General features: G+C 35.8%; 1 protein-coding gene across 9 annotated transcripts in view; it reads right to left on the minus strand.

Annotated features, from left to right (window-relative positions):
* The window catches only part of TXNDC16 (thioredoxin domain containing 16), a 169287-nt gene that overhangs the window by 107158 nt on the left and 43622 nt on the right, over positions 1–18507 (minus strand). For all 9 annotated transcript variants that reach the window (XR_006354987.1, XM_043988163.1, XM_043988161.1 and 6 more), the window contains one exon: positions 9567–9688. Coding sequence is in view for 8 of the 9 variants with exons in the window: in XM_043988163.1 (XP_043844098.1) it covers positions 9567–9688 (122 nt within the window). In the remaining variant the exon portion in view is untranslated. The remainder of the gene's footprint in view (positions 1–9566; positions 9689–18507) is intronic.

An 18507-nucleotide genomic window follows, 5' to 3' on the forward strand; every position in this document is an offset into this window, starting at 1 on the left:
CTGCTGGAACTTAAGCACTGGCCCCTATGCTAAGGTGTAGAAATGCCTTCTTGGTGCCAGGACAAGCAAAATCCTTCTGTTTTAGAACCTGAAAACTATCCCTGGGCTAAACTAAACACTGCTCCCAAATCCATATAGAAGAATTTAATACTGCCACTGTCTCCCTTTTGCCAGGTGCTGTCACTTACTGGGGTTTTAGCTTTGCCTCCCTATGGCAGAACCTGAATACTATCCTTGAATTAGACTGAGCTCAGCACACCCCATCCCCCAAACCATCCCTGAACACTGATCGCTAGATCCCGAGTTTTTCTTTCCTTCCTATACAGTGGCCAGAAAGCTACCATGGATGCTGCCACCCCTGTGCCAGGTACTGCCACTGGCGCTTGAGCTCTATTCACTGGAACAGAGTATTCCAAGCTGCATACTGTAAGAGTTGTCACTGTTTATCATCAACATTGAGTGTTGATCTACTGTGATGGACTATATTCTTCTCACCAATGCAATGGCACAGAAGAGTTCCAGGGAACTTGTGATGGAAGAGGATCTCCAAATCCAAGAAAAAAAAAAAAGAACTGCGGAGTATAGATGCTGAATGAACCATACTATTTCTTTTGGTTTTGATGCTGTTGTTTTTTTCTATTTTGAGGTTTTTCAGCATTGCTCTGATTTTTTCTCTTATAACATGACTAATGCAGAAATATGTTTAATGTTATTATGTGGATATATATATAACCTATATCAGATTACCTGCTGTCTAGGGGAGGGGGGAAGGAGGGAAGGGAGGGAGAAAAATCTGAAATTGTAAAGCTTGTATAAACAAAAGTTGAGAACTATCTTTACCTGTAACGGAAAAAAATAAAATACTTTATTAATTAAAAAAAAAAGAGTTGCCACTGTTGAGGCCTAACCTTTGCTCCCCTTATTTTAGCCTATGAACACTGCACCTACTGTTGCCACTGCACTTATACCAGACCAGGTGCTGCTGTAGGTGTTGCTGTGGCTAGGGCTTAAACTCAGCCCTACTATGTCAGGTTATATGCTGCTCTGAGAGTTACTAATGATCCCTTGGGCTCTGGTGCTACTCCCCTATGTTCTGGTCCACACTTGAAGGGCACCTCAGACACCCTTCTTTAGTAGAAGTTCCAGATGATTATGTAAGCTATTTCTTCTTGAAAACTAAACAAGCTAATGTAGTCCCAGCCTTTTCTTGGGAAATGTATTACGGTGCATTTGCACATTCTTCCACATCCTCTATTGTAGAAACAACTCTGTGCTCTTTAAGAGATATGAGACATAAATCTGTTCAATGATCTGCAGGCTATAAATAAATAAGTTTGTCAAAGTACTTACTAAAAGGCAAATGTTTGTAACTGAAGAAAATGCTCAAAATATGGTTTGATCAGAGCAAAGAACACCATTTTTCACATTCTGCACAGTATTTCTCCCTTAAAACATTTGAAAAAGGTGAGTTTTTTTTAACTATTCATGATTCACTTTTGAATCATGTTTAACTTATACTCTAATAAAACCCCAAGATTTTTTCCAGTCCTGTACTTAAGCAGTTAAAATTTTTAAACAAAACATAGGGGGCAGCTAGGTGGCACAGTGGATAAAGCACCGACCCTAGATTCAGGAGGACCTGAGTTCAAATCAGACCTCAGACACTTGACACTTACTAGCTATGTGACCTTGGGCAAGTCACTTAACCCTCACTGACCCAGAAAACAAACAAACAAACATAGGACCTTGGACTTATATGTAGCCCATTGTTAAAGCCTAATGAGACCTTTTGGGTTCTTGATTGATATACAGTCTAATATCTATCTAATATCTTCCCCAGATTTATGTGATCTCAAATTCCATTAGCACCCCATCTATACTTTCATCCAAGTTATTGATAAAATATTGGTTATTATCTGATAAGAGAAACTAGTCTCAACAATGGACTAAACTGGATGATGAAGGGTTTTGTTGTTCACTCCTTTCAGTCATGTGTGACTCTTCATGACCCCATTTGGAGTTTTCTTAGCAAAGATACTAGAGCAGTCTGCCATTTCCTTCTCCAGCTCATGAGAAAACTGAGACAAACAGGGTTAAGTAACTTGTCCAGGGTCATACAGCTAGTAAATGTCTAAGTCCAGATTTGCACTCAAATCTTCCTAACTCTGGGACCAGCACTCTATCCACTGCACCCACCTAGCCACCCCACAGTGAAAAGTAGTATGGTATAAAAAGCATGGGACTTAAGAAGCAGAGAATCACAGAATTTCAGAATTGGAAAAGAATACAGTAACTATTTAATTTAGCCAATACAGGAAAAAATGAATCACTTCTACAACACTACACTTTGAGATGTTAGGAAATTTGTCTCTGCAACTTCTCAATTCTGTGGTCAGCAACAAAGTGAGGCAACTCCCAGAACCCTAGTGGCAGAAGAATAGGTAAGTGCAATGACAAAAAGTGGAACTACTGTAGCCCAATGCTTACTACAATCTAGAACTGACTAACCCCTTCCTTTACTCCATCACAAACTCCTTTTTTTATCTTAAAAGTATTTTGTTATTTTCCAGTTACATGTAAAGATAGTTTTCAACATCTGTTATAAGATTTTGAGTTCCAAATTTTTCTCCCTCCCTCCCTTCCCTCCTCCCAAGCCAAGACAGAAAACAATCTAATATAGGTTATATATGTACAATCACATTAAACTTCTATCACAAACTTTTTTTCAGTGGGACAATGAGGATTAAGTGACTTGCCCAAGGTCACACGGCTAGAAAATGTCAAGTGTCTGAGGCTAGATTTGAACTCAGGTCCTAAATCCAGAGCCAGTGCTCTATCCACTGCACCACCTACCTGACCCCCTATCACAAACTCTTAAGAAGCTTTCTCCTCCTGTCATTTCTAGCCCCTAGAAGTCTGTTCCTTCCTGTTTGTGAAAGTTAAATTCAAAACAAAGGGTTCCTTCCAGTTCCAGATCTATAAGCCTTCTAGTTCTAGATCTATAAGCCTTACACAGACACTTGTTTCTTTCACTTAGAAATACTACTACTACAATGCCCATGCCCCACAAAAGTTCAAAGAAAGAGGAAAAGGACCCATGTGCACAAAAATATTTATAGCAGCTCTCTTCAGTATAGCAAAGAACAAAGAGAATGCCAACAACTGGGGAGTAGATGAAGAAATAAAAGTATAAGGGGGCAACTAGGTGATGCAGTGGATAAAGCACCAGCCCTGGATTCAGGCAGACCTGAGTTCAAATCCGGATTCAGACACTTACTAGCTGTGTGACCCTGGGCAAGTCACTTAACCCTCATTGCCCCCCCCCCAAAAAAGAAAGAAAAGTATATAATATATTGGCTTATTATTGTGCCATAAGAAATATGAAAAGGATAAATATAAAAGGGATGAATTCAGAGAAACCCAAGACGACCTGTATGAACTGATGCTGAGTGAATTAAATAAAACCTGGAGAAAAACTTCTACAACAATGTAAAGAAAAACACATCTGAAAGAATTAAGAACTCCGATCAGATGTTCAATGACTAACCATAACTCCAGAAGATTCATGATTAATAATGAATCAAGCTATTCTACTCTTTTTTTTTTTTTTTTGCGGGGCAATGGGGGTTAAGTGACTTACCCAGGGTCACACAGCTAGTAAGTGTCAAGTGTCTGAGGCCAGATTTGAACTCAGGTACTCCTGAATTCAGGGCCGGTGCTGTATACACTGAGCCACCTAGCTGCCCCAAGCTATTCTACTCTTAAAGAAAAAGGGATGAAAGATTCTCCAGGATTCATTCACAGAATGAAATATTTTCAAATATGCTTTTACAAGCTTTGTTGTATGAAAATTTGATACAACAATTATGTTTTTTTCTTACATAATCCCTCCCCATTCTCAACACCCATCCCATATGCAGATAGCTTTTTGTTTTAAGAGAGGAAAAATTCTAAAAACATGTACAATAAGTGACAACTGTGGACATCTCAACTCCATGAAGGGGCATTTCTTGTAAGCAACAGATTATGGGGATTGTGTCTTCTTATCCAAAATGTTACCCTTTTTATTTTAATGGGTTACTTCATTTATATTTAAAATTATGAGTAAGGTTTATATTTTTTCTCCATCTGTCTCTAAAGTTTGGGGTTTGTTTTTATTTTTTTCCCTCTTCTGCTGTAAACACAGAATTATCTTCCTTCAATAATTTTACTTAAGTCACTTTTTAAACATGGTCCTGTTCCCACCAGCTCTTTTTCCCCTTCTTCTGATTTTCTTTTCTTGTTTGTTACCCCTTTTCCTTTAATGTTTTGTCTATTTGTTCCTTTCTCTTGCTTTTATCCAGTTATATATTTCTTCCCTCTCTTTTTTCTTCTCAGTTACATATATTCCCCCTTCCTCTCCTCTTTTTTTCAGCTAGTCTTGTTTATTTTTTCACTTAATTTATTTGTACCTCTTTCCAAAAAAGTTTTCTCTCACTCTCATTATTCATCTTCCCTTTCAATTTACTCTAGATCTTCATTCTCTGATTCATGACCCCTATAATAATCTAGTCTCTCTTTTCTTAGTAGTTTTTATGCCACTAAGGTTTCCAAGGAGTCCATTCTAGGCTCTGCCCTTTAGGTGCTTTCTGCCACTGCCTTGTAGAGCTCATTTACACTATGGATTCCCCTTTTCCATGGGGCCTCACTCTCATAATGTGCCATGTTGTCAGAGAGGACATTGCCCAATGGTAGGGTCAGTCTCTCCTTGTCTCTCCTCCTCCTTCCCCTCCCCTTCCCCTTCCTCTTCCTCCTCTTCCTCCCAGGTCTATATACTATCTTGTTGAAATTTTTTTCTACATTCACCTGAAAAGTTCTCCCACCCCTTTATGTTCCAGTTGTCCCCAAAGTTTCCACCTCCCCCTCCTTCCATAAGTAGACTTTTCAAACTATTTCAATTTTCTTTCTAAAAATGTTTCAGACTCCTTTTTATTGCTGTTATGATGAATGTATGAACCATCTGGATTTGATGGAGCTGCCTTATTATCCAAAAAGATTTTATGAAACCCTGGATTAATAAGAGCAAAATACCCTCCCATCACAAAAAAGGTGTGTTTGAGCTCCTTCTTTGGAAGGAGTCTCTGCATGATCATGCCTGCTTGTTTTGGGGACAAATAAACTGGTACTTTGTCCTGTCTGTCTCTGATCTGGGTTTTGCTTTTGGGGAGGGAGGGGGGTTGGTAAGAGGTCACATATGAAAAACAAATTTTGAACCTAAAATGGTGCTGTGACTTGGATTTGCTTGGAAATTAGAAATGGAATTCATCCTGGAACTCAAGTCATGGCAGGCACCTCGAGGAGGTTTTCTCCCAAATAAGCTATGGATTCTGACTTGCAAGGTGAAAATTCTTTTCCAGTTTTCAACTCAAACCTCAAACTCTTGCTATTAGTTTGAGTTCTTGTCCCATGAAGAAGCTCAGAAGCTCAGGTAGAGCATAGCCATCACAAGCTATTTCTCAACGGTAGGAATTTCCTCAGGGTTGGGACATACAAATTTCAAATTATCTAATTTGATTGAGTCCCCTTATAGATCTATTGCATCACAAAAGAAACATGGTTCTGATATGCACAAATATTGTACAAAAATAGTTAAAGCTGACTAAAAATAATGGATCTAAATTAAGTTAAATCAGGTTATCTTAAAGAAAAGTTAAAAGGTAAAGGAAGTTTTCTCTTTCTCCTTTTTTCTCTTCTTTTTCCTCTTCACTGACAAGGGAGTCAGTGGGAGATGGGAGAAGGACTAAGAAAGGAAGCTTGAAGGAAATAAAGACTGTTTGGGATTATGTTTCATATGTGTCTATGTGTCTGATGTGAGATTGTGTCTCATGTGTGTCTATGTGTCTGATGTAGGACTGTCTCATGTGTATTCAAGTTTCCATTGAAAATGTAATTGTGTGCATGGAATTTAGAAGAAAAGTTTTGTTTAATTGTTTGATATAGCTACTCCCAAGTCATGGCTAAGTTGGGGAAGGGCAGGCAGAAAAAAACTTGCTTCTCTGACAATATCTTGCAAATAACTTAGAAACTGAAGGTAGCATTAAAATACTAATTTAAAGTTTTTCCAACTAGAAAAAGGGCCAGTTTTGCTACATATAAAGTTTCTTGGCTTGCTTTTAAAGCTAGACAGGCCTCACCAACAAAGGAAAAGTTTTGTGTCATCAGGAAATCATCGAAAAGGTAACTGAATTTGATTTGGCTGTCTAGTTTAAAATGTTGGGTATCATACAAACCAAAGTTCAGTACTGATCAATTAAAGATAACCTTTTATATGCTGTGATGTTATAACTTCTATGAGGTTCCTATTCAATTATATAATTGATAATGTGTATTTAAATCTTCTTATAATGTTTTTAAAAAGAGAGAGAGAAACCAATATAGGAAGTCTGAGATATGGTCATGTAGGTAAAGTGAAGTAGACAGATTAGGAAAGAGAAATAAAGGCTTGAGGGAAAATATGGAAGGTGAAGGATTAGGGACAAGTGGGGGATGTACCCTGCACACTACACTGCAGAAAAGCAGTAGCCAGGCCATGTGATCTCAGCCTCTCACTTTTTCCAGATAGTTGTTAGGGTGCCATTGTGACAGTTTCAGATGGTTTAAGCATGTCAAGGGGGCATGAGGAAGTTCGATTTTGTTTTAAGTAGGAAGATTGAGAAGGAAAATTTTGTAGCTTGATTTGAAAACCAATAGATAAAGTTATAGGGGTCTAGGGTCAAAATGGAGGATGGCACACCTAAGCCCCTCTCTTGTTACACAATTTTTGCTATAGGAGGAGGAGCAATCTGATAAGAACTGTTGCCTACATGTAATAGAATTTATTATAGTTAAAATCTGTTATATACTGCCACTTTAAAAATCTTTTGTAGTGGAATAGCTGAAAAAAACAGGACATTTGAAATGCTTGGAATAAATGGTTCTTGTGTGAAATAATACTAAGATGACTGAAATTATCAATTAAGGTTCTACATGATATCATTTGGAAAATAGATCCAGGTGTAATTGAATCAATTATGGTCTTATTTTAAGTGAAATTTATTATGATGATGCTATATCAGGAAATTTGTATAGTTTTAAGCTGTTACCCTAGTTATGTGATTTGTAATATGTAAAAGAAAAGTGCCTAACAGTTTAATAGTTCATTGTATTAGAGATATTGTTAGAACATGAATTATTAAATTGTGATATAAGAAATGACGAGCTAAATACCAGCAAAAAAAACCTGGAAAAACTTACATGTATTAATGCACAATGAAATTAGTAGAACAAGGAGAACATTGTACATAGTAATAGCAATATTGTAAGATGATCAACATGATTTAGCTATTCTCATCAATACAATGATCCAAGACAACTGAAGGACTTATGAAAAATGCTATCCATCCCAGAGAAAGAACCAATGGAAAAAAAATAGATGAAAGCATACTGTTTTTACTTTATTTTGGGGTTTTTTAATTTTGGCCTATGTTTTCTTCTATGATATGACTTATATGGAAATATGTTTTGCATGACTATACAAGTATAATCTATCAAATTGCTTGCCTTCTCAATGAGGGGCATGGGAGGGAGAGAATGTGGAACTCAATTTTTAAAATGAATGTTGAAGATGCTGATTGAACCATATTATTTCTTTTGTTTTGGGTGTTGTTGTTTTTTTTTTTCTATTTTGAGGTTTTGCATCACTGCTCTGATTCTTTCTCTTGTAACAGGATTAATGCAGAAATAGGATTAATGTTATGTGTATATATATGTGTGTGTATATATATATATATCTATATGTATATGTATAGAGATACATAGATATAACCTATATCAGATTACCTGCTGTCTAGGGGAGGGGGGAGGGAGGGGAGGGAGGGAGAAAAATCTGAAATTGTAAAGCATGTATAAACAAGGGTTGAGAACTATCTTTACATGTAACGGAAAAAATAAAATATCTCATAAAAAAATAAATAAATAAAATGAATGTTGAAAATTATTTTTTCATGTCATTGGGGAAAAATAAAATATTAAATTTACATAAAATAAAACAATTCCATTGTTCTTACTTTTTCTTTGTGGGGTTTGTTTTTGCCTTGGAAAAATAGTTATTTTGCATAAAAATATCATGTTAATACATAATGTGTTTTATCATTGTTATTTTAGTTATTTAATAAACATTTTTAAATCTTATCCATTTTACTTTCTAATATGGTAAAAATCAATAGATACAACCCACATAAACAAAAACTCTTTGAACTCCTCTACAATTTTTAAGAGTGTAAAAGGGTCCGGAGATAAAAAGTTTAAGAACTGTAGGTGCGGGGCAGCTAGGCGGGCAGTGGATAGAGCACTGGCCCTGGAGTCAGGAGTACCTGAGTTCAAATACGGCTTCAGACACTTAACATTTACTAGCTGTGTGACTGTGGACAAGTCACTTAACCCCAATTGCCTCACTAAAAAAAAAAATTATAAAAAAATTATATAAAAAAAAGAACTGTAGGTGGAATCCTTACTCAAATTTTTATAATGCTATATATAGCCATTACATAATAGATAACTTTATGAAAAAACAAAGTTTTCCAGCAAACCCTTTCATTATGATTCTATCCAGGAAAGAAAAACAATTTTTTTTTTAAAATGTAATTTCTATAATCTAGAGTTATATGATCAGACTCAAGAATAAATCAAAATCTCAAAATTGTTACAACAAAAAAACTTTTGTCTACAGTTCATAATCCACAATTTAGTCTTTTTAAAACAGCAAAATAATACTGCTCTATCTCACAAGGCTGCTGTAAAAAATAAGTAATAATCATAGAAGAAAAAAAATAAATGATAAATAGAAAATTTTAGAATAAATGTAGACAATGGAGTTACATAACATTTAACATAACTTACTTCAATTATATACACTGTGTAAAAAAAAGAAAGAAGGAAACAAGCATTTTCAATATATATTATGTGACAGGTGCTTTACTAAGCACTTTAAAAATATTATCTCCCAATTCTGGGAGGTAGGTGTTACTATCCTTAGTTCATGATTAAGGAAACTGGGACAAAGAGAGGTTAAATGACTTGCCCAAGGTCACACAGCTAATTAGTGTCAGCAGCTGGATTTAAACTTAGGTCTTCTTGACTCCCGGAAGGAAAGAAGGGAAAAAGGAAGGAGAATAAAAACAACCAATATAGGTAATTCTATACCCACTATTCCTTTGAATAAGCATGGCTAAGGTTAGGGTATGACTTATCTACTTCCCTTACTCACTTGCCAAAGTGAGTTAAACTTGGAGATTTCCTATATAAAGTGTGATTTTGACAATATTTTTTTTTCTTTAAATGACAATTTTAGAGACTAATTCCAGCTTAAGATGCTGTAATTAGTCCATATTAATTAATTGCCACAGAGTAACAAAGTTAGAAAGTAGATAAGATCTACAAAATATATTTTAAAGTTTGACACCCATGGTCATAATGTACTATTTTAGTTACCTTCTACACAGTTACACAAAGATAGTGACACAACAAAATTAAAAGTTTTTACTTAGTACCTGGTGTTCCGATTGCTCTCACATATATGAGGGCAATATTTGTTTTTCCCTTCATAGCATTTTCTATATTTTCAAAGTCCTCTAGTGATGTAATGTATTTTATTTCATTAAATAGAAGTGCACTGTGAAAGAAAAAAAAATCTAGTTTATAGACATTCCTTCCATAAAAGAAAAAGATAAAACAAGTCAACTTATCGAAAACTTCTTATTCCATAATAGTAGCAGAGAACCAATGTAAAAATTCCAAAACAAATGTATCACCTCCTATTTAGTTCTAACATTAATCAAAAACAAGAAAATCAGAATTATTCTAATTGGTAAGACCCATAATCCTCATTAGTATTCTATTTCTAACAGTGACAGCAAGGTACAATTCATGGGACAGCAAGATTGTCTTCCATGATATCAGTTCAATTCAAGTCAGCATTCTTTAAGTATCTACAATTGAAGCAAGGCACTAATAGGTGCTAAAGATAAAAAGATAAAAATTACAATCCCTTGACCTCTGGGAATTTAAGTTTTACTAGGCAGAAATGCAATATATATATACAAATAATCATAATACAAAGTAGGAAAAGAGGAAAAGGACAAATCAAAAGCTGCCTAGCAAAATTTGATGAGAAAAAAATCACTTTCAATTGAATAGATCAAGAAGAGTTTCATAAGAAGATGATACCTAAACCAGATTGAGGAGTAAAAAAATGTCAAAAGGGGGAAGTGAAGAAGAAATGCATTCCACATAATGGATAAATTGACCAATAGTCTAGTTAAAGTAGGTAGTAAAATAGTAAATTACTATGCTAATCTAGTATATGATAAGCCCAAAGATCCAAGCTTTTGGAACAAAAACTCATTATTTGACAAAAACTGCTGAGAAAACTGGAAAATGGTATAGCAGAAACCAGGTATAGACCAACACCTCATACCATATACTAAAATAAGGTCAAAATGGGTACATGATTGACACATAAAGGGAGATACCATAAGCAAATTAAGAAAGTGTGGAATCATTTATCTGTCATATTGATGGGCAGAGGAAGAATTTTGGACCAAAGAAGATATAGAGAGTAAAATAAAATATAAAAAAGAACATTTTGATTATGTAAAATTAAAAAGTTTTTGCACAAACAAAACTAATGTAACCAAGATTAAAAGAGAAGCAGAAAACTGAGAAAGAATTTTTGAAACAAATATCTCTGATAAAGACCTCATTTTTTAAATATATAGAGAACTGAATCAAGTTTATAAAAATACAAGTCATTTCCCAATTGATAAATGGTCAAAGGATATGAACGGGCAGTTTTTAGACAAAGAAATCAAAGCTATCTATAATCATATGAAAAAAATACTCTAGATCACTATTGATCAGAGAAGTGCAAATTAAAACAACTCTGAGGTATCACCTCACACCTATCAGAGTGCAAATATAACAAAAACGAAAAATACTGGATGTTGGAGGGGATGTGAGAAAGCTGGGATGCTAATCCACTATTGTTGAAGTTGTGAAAAGATGCAACCATTCTGGAGCAATTTGGAACTATGCCCAAAGAGCTATAGAACACTGAATACCCTTTGATCCAGCAATACCACTGCTAGGTTTCTATCCCAAAGACATCCCCAAAAAGAGAAAAATACCTATTTGTACAAAAATATTTATAGCAGCCCTTTTTGTAGTGGCTAAGAACTGGAAATCAAAGGAAAGCCCATCAATTGGGGAATGGCTAAACAAATTGTGGTATATGATAGTGATGGAATATTATTGTGCTATAAAAAATGACAAGCAGGATGACTTCAGAAAGGCTTGGAAAGACATGTGTGAACTGCTGTATAGTGAAGTGAGCAGAACCAAGAGAACATTATGCACAGAGAGAGCAATACTGTTTGATGAAGAACTGTGAATGACTTGACTATTCTCAACAATACAATGATCCAAGACAATCACAAAGGACTATTGATGAAACACACTGTCCACCTCTAAAGAAAGAACTGATATTGATGATGGAACAGACTGAAGTTTGAGTTAACCTCAAAGGAGGAATTGTTGCTGAGTGATGGAGAACCCAGAAGTGGCAATGGAGGGAGGAAATAGTACAACTCCCACATGAGGGGATAAGCAAAAGTGCAGCCAATGGAATGGGGAGAGTATGATCAGGAGGAAGTATGTCAATCATTAAGGGAAGATTTTAGATATTTTCAGTGGCTATATGGGTCTAGCCTCAGGGTAGGGTCCTTTCAGAGCCTTAGGCAATTCAAGCAAGGAAGCAAGTACATGGAGCATAAGGAGTTAATCTCCTTCCCCCAAAATTATGATGTAAGGGAATAGCATTTCTCCTCTTCCTACAGAAGGCTAAAAACTAGGCAAGAGACCTCCTCAGGATGACAGAATGGAGCTCTCTTCTCTTCCTGCAGGAGGTTTGGAGACCAGGCAGATTACTCAATGAAACAGAATGGCACAATTAGACACTTTAGTTATTTCAGAAGTTTTCCCTAATTGGCTATCTACATACAATAAGATTTGTTAAAGAAAAACCTAAAATTATATGAAACTAGATGAATAAAAATGAGAAAAAATTATGACGTAATTCAAACAAGTCAAATCAAATCTATATAAACTAGATGTTGGAAAGAAAAAATGGCAAATAGATGGAGGAGTAGATATTGACTTGAACTAACCATTTCCTAGGAAATTTAACTAATGTAAATCAATTGTTATAATGAAAATAAAAGAGCTTAGAATCTACCTCAGCTAATAAGTACAATCTCTTTGCTAAGTGGAGACTTATAGCAGCCAAAAGCAACACTGTGTTAGAGTACAAGCTCCTTTTGAAGAATGTATAATGAAGGAAAGAAAAGTAAGGAAAGAAAAAAAAACACAACTCTAGGAGGTAGATGCTATTATCCTAATTTTTCTGTTGAGAAAACTAAGGCAAATAAAACTTAAGTGACTTTTCTAAGGTCACTCAGGTAGGAAATGTCTTGAGGCCAGATTTTAACTCAGATCTTTCCAGTCTCTAGGCTCAGCACCTTATCCACTTTGCCAACTTAAGAAACCTTGGCAAAGGGCTCAATTTAAAAAGGTCATTGCCTTTGTATTTATGGACAAAACTAGAAAACAACAGACAAAAAAAAATGGAAAAGATCTGTAAAAATAAATTTTATAAGGAAGAAGGGGAAAAGTTAAAAGCCAGTGCAAATTCCAATAATTGAGGCATGAAACCAAGACAATCTCATTCCCTATCCTTAAAAAATAGAAATAGGTGGAGGCGGCTAGGTGGCGCAGTGGATAAAGCACCAGCCCTGGATTCAGGAGTACCTGAGGTCAAATCCAGCCTCAGACACTTGACACTTACTAGCTGTGTGACCCTGGGCAAGTCACTTAACCCCATTGCCCTGCAAAAAAAAAAAAAAAAATTAGAAATAGAAATAGGGAACAAAATCAGTTTCCATGGGTTGATGTGGAAAGAGCAAAGGGATGGATATGCACTCCTCAGAGCATTGAGATAGTATGAGGAATAAGGGCCAGTTCAACAAACAAACAAGATCAATAAGAGGGCACTGCAGGAAGCCTGAGATGAATGCAATCTACAATATCTGACTGAGGACTGTCAGAGCCACAGCAGGGAGCAGAACAAACTACAGAATAGGAATTTCATAATGAAAATGGACAAAGATGAGGCTATCACCAACACCCCCACTACCTCATTACCTTCTTTGGTCCCCAGGAAACTAAGACAGAAGCCAGGGATTGAGGCAAAAATCAGGGCCTACTACCAGCAACCTCATCCAGAACACCAGAGGCAGCAGCATCCAAATTACAGAATGAACAAAAATAAAGGAGGTCTGCCAACTCCACCCAAGAGTGGAGGAAGCAGTTTTGAATCCCAGAACTAAGCCTGGAAATATGAATAAACACACACATACTGAACACTAGAAAGAAATATTATAAATTAAGAGAAACACAAGGAGTAAATCGAAAAGAAGAGTTACTCTAAAATAAGCACAAATGGAACCTTAGAGAAAAGAAAGGTTTGGCCAAAAGGAATCAAATAATGTTCAGAATAAATTAATCAGGAAATAAAATATGAAGTTAGAATGTAAATGAAAGTTCTGAAGGAAAACTCTATAATAAAAATGAATACCTTACTAGGTAGAAAGCTGTACCCACTTAAAAGACTACCTGGGAGGCAGCTAGGTGGCGCAGTGGATAGAGCACTGGCCCTGGAGTCAGGAGTACCTGAGTTCAAATCTGGCCTCAGACACTTAACACTTACTAGCTGTGTGACCCTGGGCAAGTCACTTAACCCCAATTGCCTCACTAAAAAAAAAAAAAAAAAAGACTACCTGAAAAATAGAATGGACCAAACAAACTCAAAAATTCAATGAAACAATAAAAAATATTAGAACAAAGTAAAAGAATGAAATGTTAGAAAAAAACATTTAAGTTGTAAATGGAAAACATGTTGAGAAAACATAATTTCAACCATAACCAAACAAAAAATCATGCATATTTCAAGAAGTCCTTTTATTTTTTTTTGTTTGTTTTTGTTTTTGTTTTTGAAGGGCAATGGGGGTTAAGTGACTTGCCCAGGGTCACACAGCTAGTAAGTGTCAAGTGTCTGAGGCTGGATTTGAACTCAGGTACTCCTGAATCCAGAGCCAGTGCTTTATCCACTGCGCCGCCTAGCTGCCCCTAAGTCCTTTTATTTTTCTTGAAGTCCTTTTCTCTTTCCTTTCTTTCTTCCTTCTTTCTTTCTTTCTTTTTTGCATAATGGAACCTAAGAAAGCCCAAATTGAAAACATTCGGGAATAACCTAGAATCAAAAGCTTCTAGGTCAAAGAAATCACAATCAATCAAAAAGAAAGGGTTCAAGGAAGAATAGTAAAGATCCAGCTTACTGATAATTTTATCAAGACCATGCTACATCCAGTAGAAAAAAGATCTTGAAATAACATATTACCAAAGGCAAAATGTCGTGATCACCCAAAAGAACAATGGAGAAGTACCTGGCAAGGGGGAGGAGGCTGAAAATGAGAAGGAAGAGGAAGAGGGGGATGAGATGACAATGACAATGACTTCGTTTTATATAGGGCTTTAAAGTTTGTAAAGGACTTTACATATATTATCTCACATAAGAAAATGTAAAAGCTGTCATTACTATAATGTATGAAAAGAAAAAAAGCTTTTTACAAAGAAATATATAGACTACTTGACATATGCATATATTTGCACTAATACATATATGCAATTCCACAAAAATAAATGGAAGGCCCTTGAAACATTGAATAGATAGAGAATTACAGAAGGAAACGAGCAAGAATAATATAGAACTAACAGGCATTGATAGGTTGTGATCTGCAACACTGGAACAAGTAGCTATATCAGTAAGACCACAGATCTATTGAGATATTAGAATATGCTTTACCTTATAAAAGAAATAATTATTGGAAAGTTTGGCCAAAGCAACCCTTTGGACTTATGTCTACAAAAACTATTATATCCCTTTTTTGAATTATACCAATAGCTTGGGAACACATAAATATAATTTGGATATTTTTATCTACATGAATTATATTTATCATATTCCCATGAATGGAATTTGACTCTCAGTAAGAAGAACTGAGTTTGAATCTTGCCTATAACACACATTAGTTGTCTAACTATGACCAAGCCACTAAACTTTTCTGAGCTTCAATTTCTTCATCTATTCATCTTGCCAATAATACTTTTATTAATTACCCAACAGTATTATGGAGGAAGGTACTTTGTAAACCATATAACATATGGTTTATAATAATAACTATATAAGGAATTACTATTATCAACACTGATATGTCTCTTTTTCAATGCAGTCACAAAGTTTCAGGAGTTTTTTACAGTTTGTATAAGCTACAGATATTAAGACTTTACTATTCATGCCTTCTTTTAGATTTCAGGAAAAAAATGACAAAAAGAAACAATAAATATGACCAGCACTTCCAGAGGATGGAAAATCAAACACACCACACTTCTCTCCTTTCACTAGAGATGTAGTAGGCTTTTCTATCTAATCCTTTAAGTTAGGTTTTGCTCAATTATTTTTCTGTGAGAAATGACTCATTTGGACCCCTAATCTTTTCTAATCATATTAATCAGTTTCATATAGTTGCAAAGGGGTAGTGATTATAAGTTCTGTGTATTAGGACCCAGAGCTATGAACTATAGGTTATAAGTTAACTTGCTTAATCATAAAAAGCTAACTAGAGGCCCACTCCACTCTTGTTTTTCCTTGTTGTGATGACCAAGCCCAGAGTGGGGGAGATGATTCAATTACATGGAAAAGTCTCCCAACTTATTTTTGTACCTTCGGATCACTCTCTCTTGTCCAACTTGAGCAGATGACCATCTTATGACCACTTCTTTAGTGGTCATAAAACCACTGACATGGTGCTTCACCCAACCTGTGCTGCAACCCTACCTCCACCCTCCCCAATCTTATGTTGTTTTTGGCCTTCAAGGGCAAGGTCTATCAACCAATGAGACTGTATTTTACCATGCCTCTTTTGCATATTTGGGTATCCAACCCTATAAAAAAATAGTCCTGGAAACCAGGGACATTGCATATCATGAGGAAGATCTGAGGTCCACTTCACTGGAGGGAACTATGGACCCTTTAATAAAGTGCCATTGGTTCTGAGCTCTGCCTTGGTTTTTCTTAAAGACTGGGCAATTATAATTCCCACATTTGTTTTTGTTATGAGGAACAAAATGAGGATCAATAAATAAATATGATAATAGGACAGTCAGTAATAATTAATTATTAACATTATTGTTTGAATTATTAAAATTAATAATAATATGGCAGACAAGGCAATGATAACAAATGACAAGAATACAGAATCATTCATTTCTTGTTTTGTTTTTACTTTGTCTACCAAGAAATATGATCTTTGGTTTTTATATTCCTTCTCATTTGAAACTCTCTCTTTCAATGTTTTCTCTCCCTTAGACTTAGATTCCTGGTCTCTCCAACCACTAGACCCAGAAGTAATGAAAATTACAAGCACTGGGAACATGTTTTTGCCCTAGGTACATCCAATCCTGAATCAAGAGTCCCTAGATGCTCCTTCCACTTTCAGTTTCCTTCCCGGATTATAGGCCAAAAATAAAAGTCTAGATATCATACCTTCTACCTTCCCCTGCTATTGCCAGCCCCCTGAAATGATGTACATTATTTATATACATGTTGTCTATCCCCAAAAGAATATAAACGTTACGGCTTCTTCATTCACTGATACATAATATAAGACCAGGGCATAGGATTCATAGATGCAGGTTAATTAATTCACCCAAATGAGTCAATCATGTGACATAGTAATAATAATTAAAAACTCATGTCATTTGAGATTGCATTTGAACTACATTATCCAAAAGAACAAAGATGATAGCCCCACTGTACTCTATCTAGTCAGACAAAATTCAAACTATTATATTCAGTTATGGGTATCAAATTTATGAAAATATAACAATTAGAATGTGAGTTCATTGAGAGTAAAGACTATTTTTTTCCTTTTCTTTGTATCCTCAGTGCTTTGCACAATGCTTGGAACATGACAGCTGTGTAAGAAATGATTGTTGACTAACTGGAGTGAACCCTGAGGAATACAACCAGGATAATGCAAAGACTGGTTATCATGCTATATGAGGATTAGTTAAAGGAACTGGTGATACTTTAGTCTAGACAAGAGCTTGAGGAGGAAATGATGACTGTCTTCACATATTTAAATGATTCTCATGTGGAAAAAAGATTAAATTTCTTTTGCTTAGATACATACAGCAGTATTAAGATAATTAGTTCACAAATCTAGGTTTGGAAAGAATCTCAAAAACCATTTAATCTAACCTCTAATACTTCAGATTAAGATATTTAGCCTCAGAGAAGGCAAATGACATGACCAGGTTAGATGTACCCGGGAAAAGATGTAATTTAAGATGATTGTAAAGAAAATCTCAGTAACAATTGAAGTTATTGGGTGGAGAAATCAAATAGCAGAACAGCAGGAAGAAATATGCCCTACCCCTCTTCTACAACCACAACACCTCTTCCACAACAATTTAACAAATGTACAGGACCAAATTCTGATCAGGAAATATAAGAAAAAAATCATAGGCAGTCATATCCAGTCCACGTCAGTATGACAATATTCAGACACTGGGAATAGAATCTGGCCAGGAACACAGGGCCATACACAGTATTTAAGTGCTTAGGATTGAAAGAGGGTTAAGATTAGGCACTGGGGCAGAAAGAACCAGAGCAGGGAGTCACACAGGGTATAGTAATAATGGGTGCCATCTAGCAGCTTTGTCGTCCAGTTCCAGATCATAGATCCAGGACACATTGAGAAAGAACCTGCACCCAGAGGTGGTAGAGAGGATAATAATGGTCTCAGATCCTTGCTGTGTACTGAGCAAGGAAGAACATCAGAAGCAAACAGTAACTGTGCAGCTCTGAATCCAGAAGCAGAGACCAGTCAATCTGAACCTGCAGAGCCTTCCAGCAGGCTAACAGTAGCTGAGCCCAGTAGCAATTTGCTAAAACTTCCAACCAGGAACAAGATGACAGAGTTATTGCTCAGACCCAAATGTGGATCAAGGACTTTCAGGGCTAAAACTAGGAGAGCAGGGAGCAGACTCTGCCTCAGGTCACATCACTTTGGGAGCAAAGAAAGCTTGCCCCGGTTGTCCCTGATATCTTGGGAAAACACAATACTCGATACACCAGGAAAGAAGCAGAAGGATCCAAGAAGATAGAAAGTCAGGCAAGCCTCATATAGAGTCCAAAGTCAAGGAAGAGACTGAAAGAATTAGCAAACAACAAAGAATTCTATCATTAAAAGGTATTATGGAGACAGGGAAATTTAAGACACAAAACCAGAAAAAAATTACTCAAAGAAAAATGCAGCT

The sequence above is a fragment of the Dromiciops gliroides genome, chromosome 2 (genome assembly GCF_019393635.1).
Source record: "Dromiciops gliroides isolate mDroGli1 chromosome 2, mDroGli1.pri, whole genome shotgun sequence".
Classification (NCBI taxonomy): Eukaryota; Metazoa; Chordata; class Mammalia; order Microbiotheria; family Microbiotheriidae; genus Dromiciops; species Dromiciops gliroides.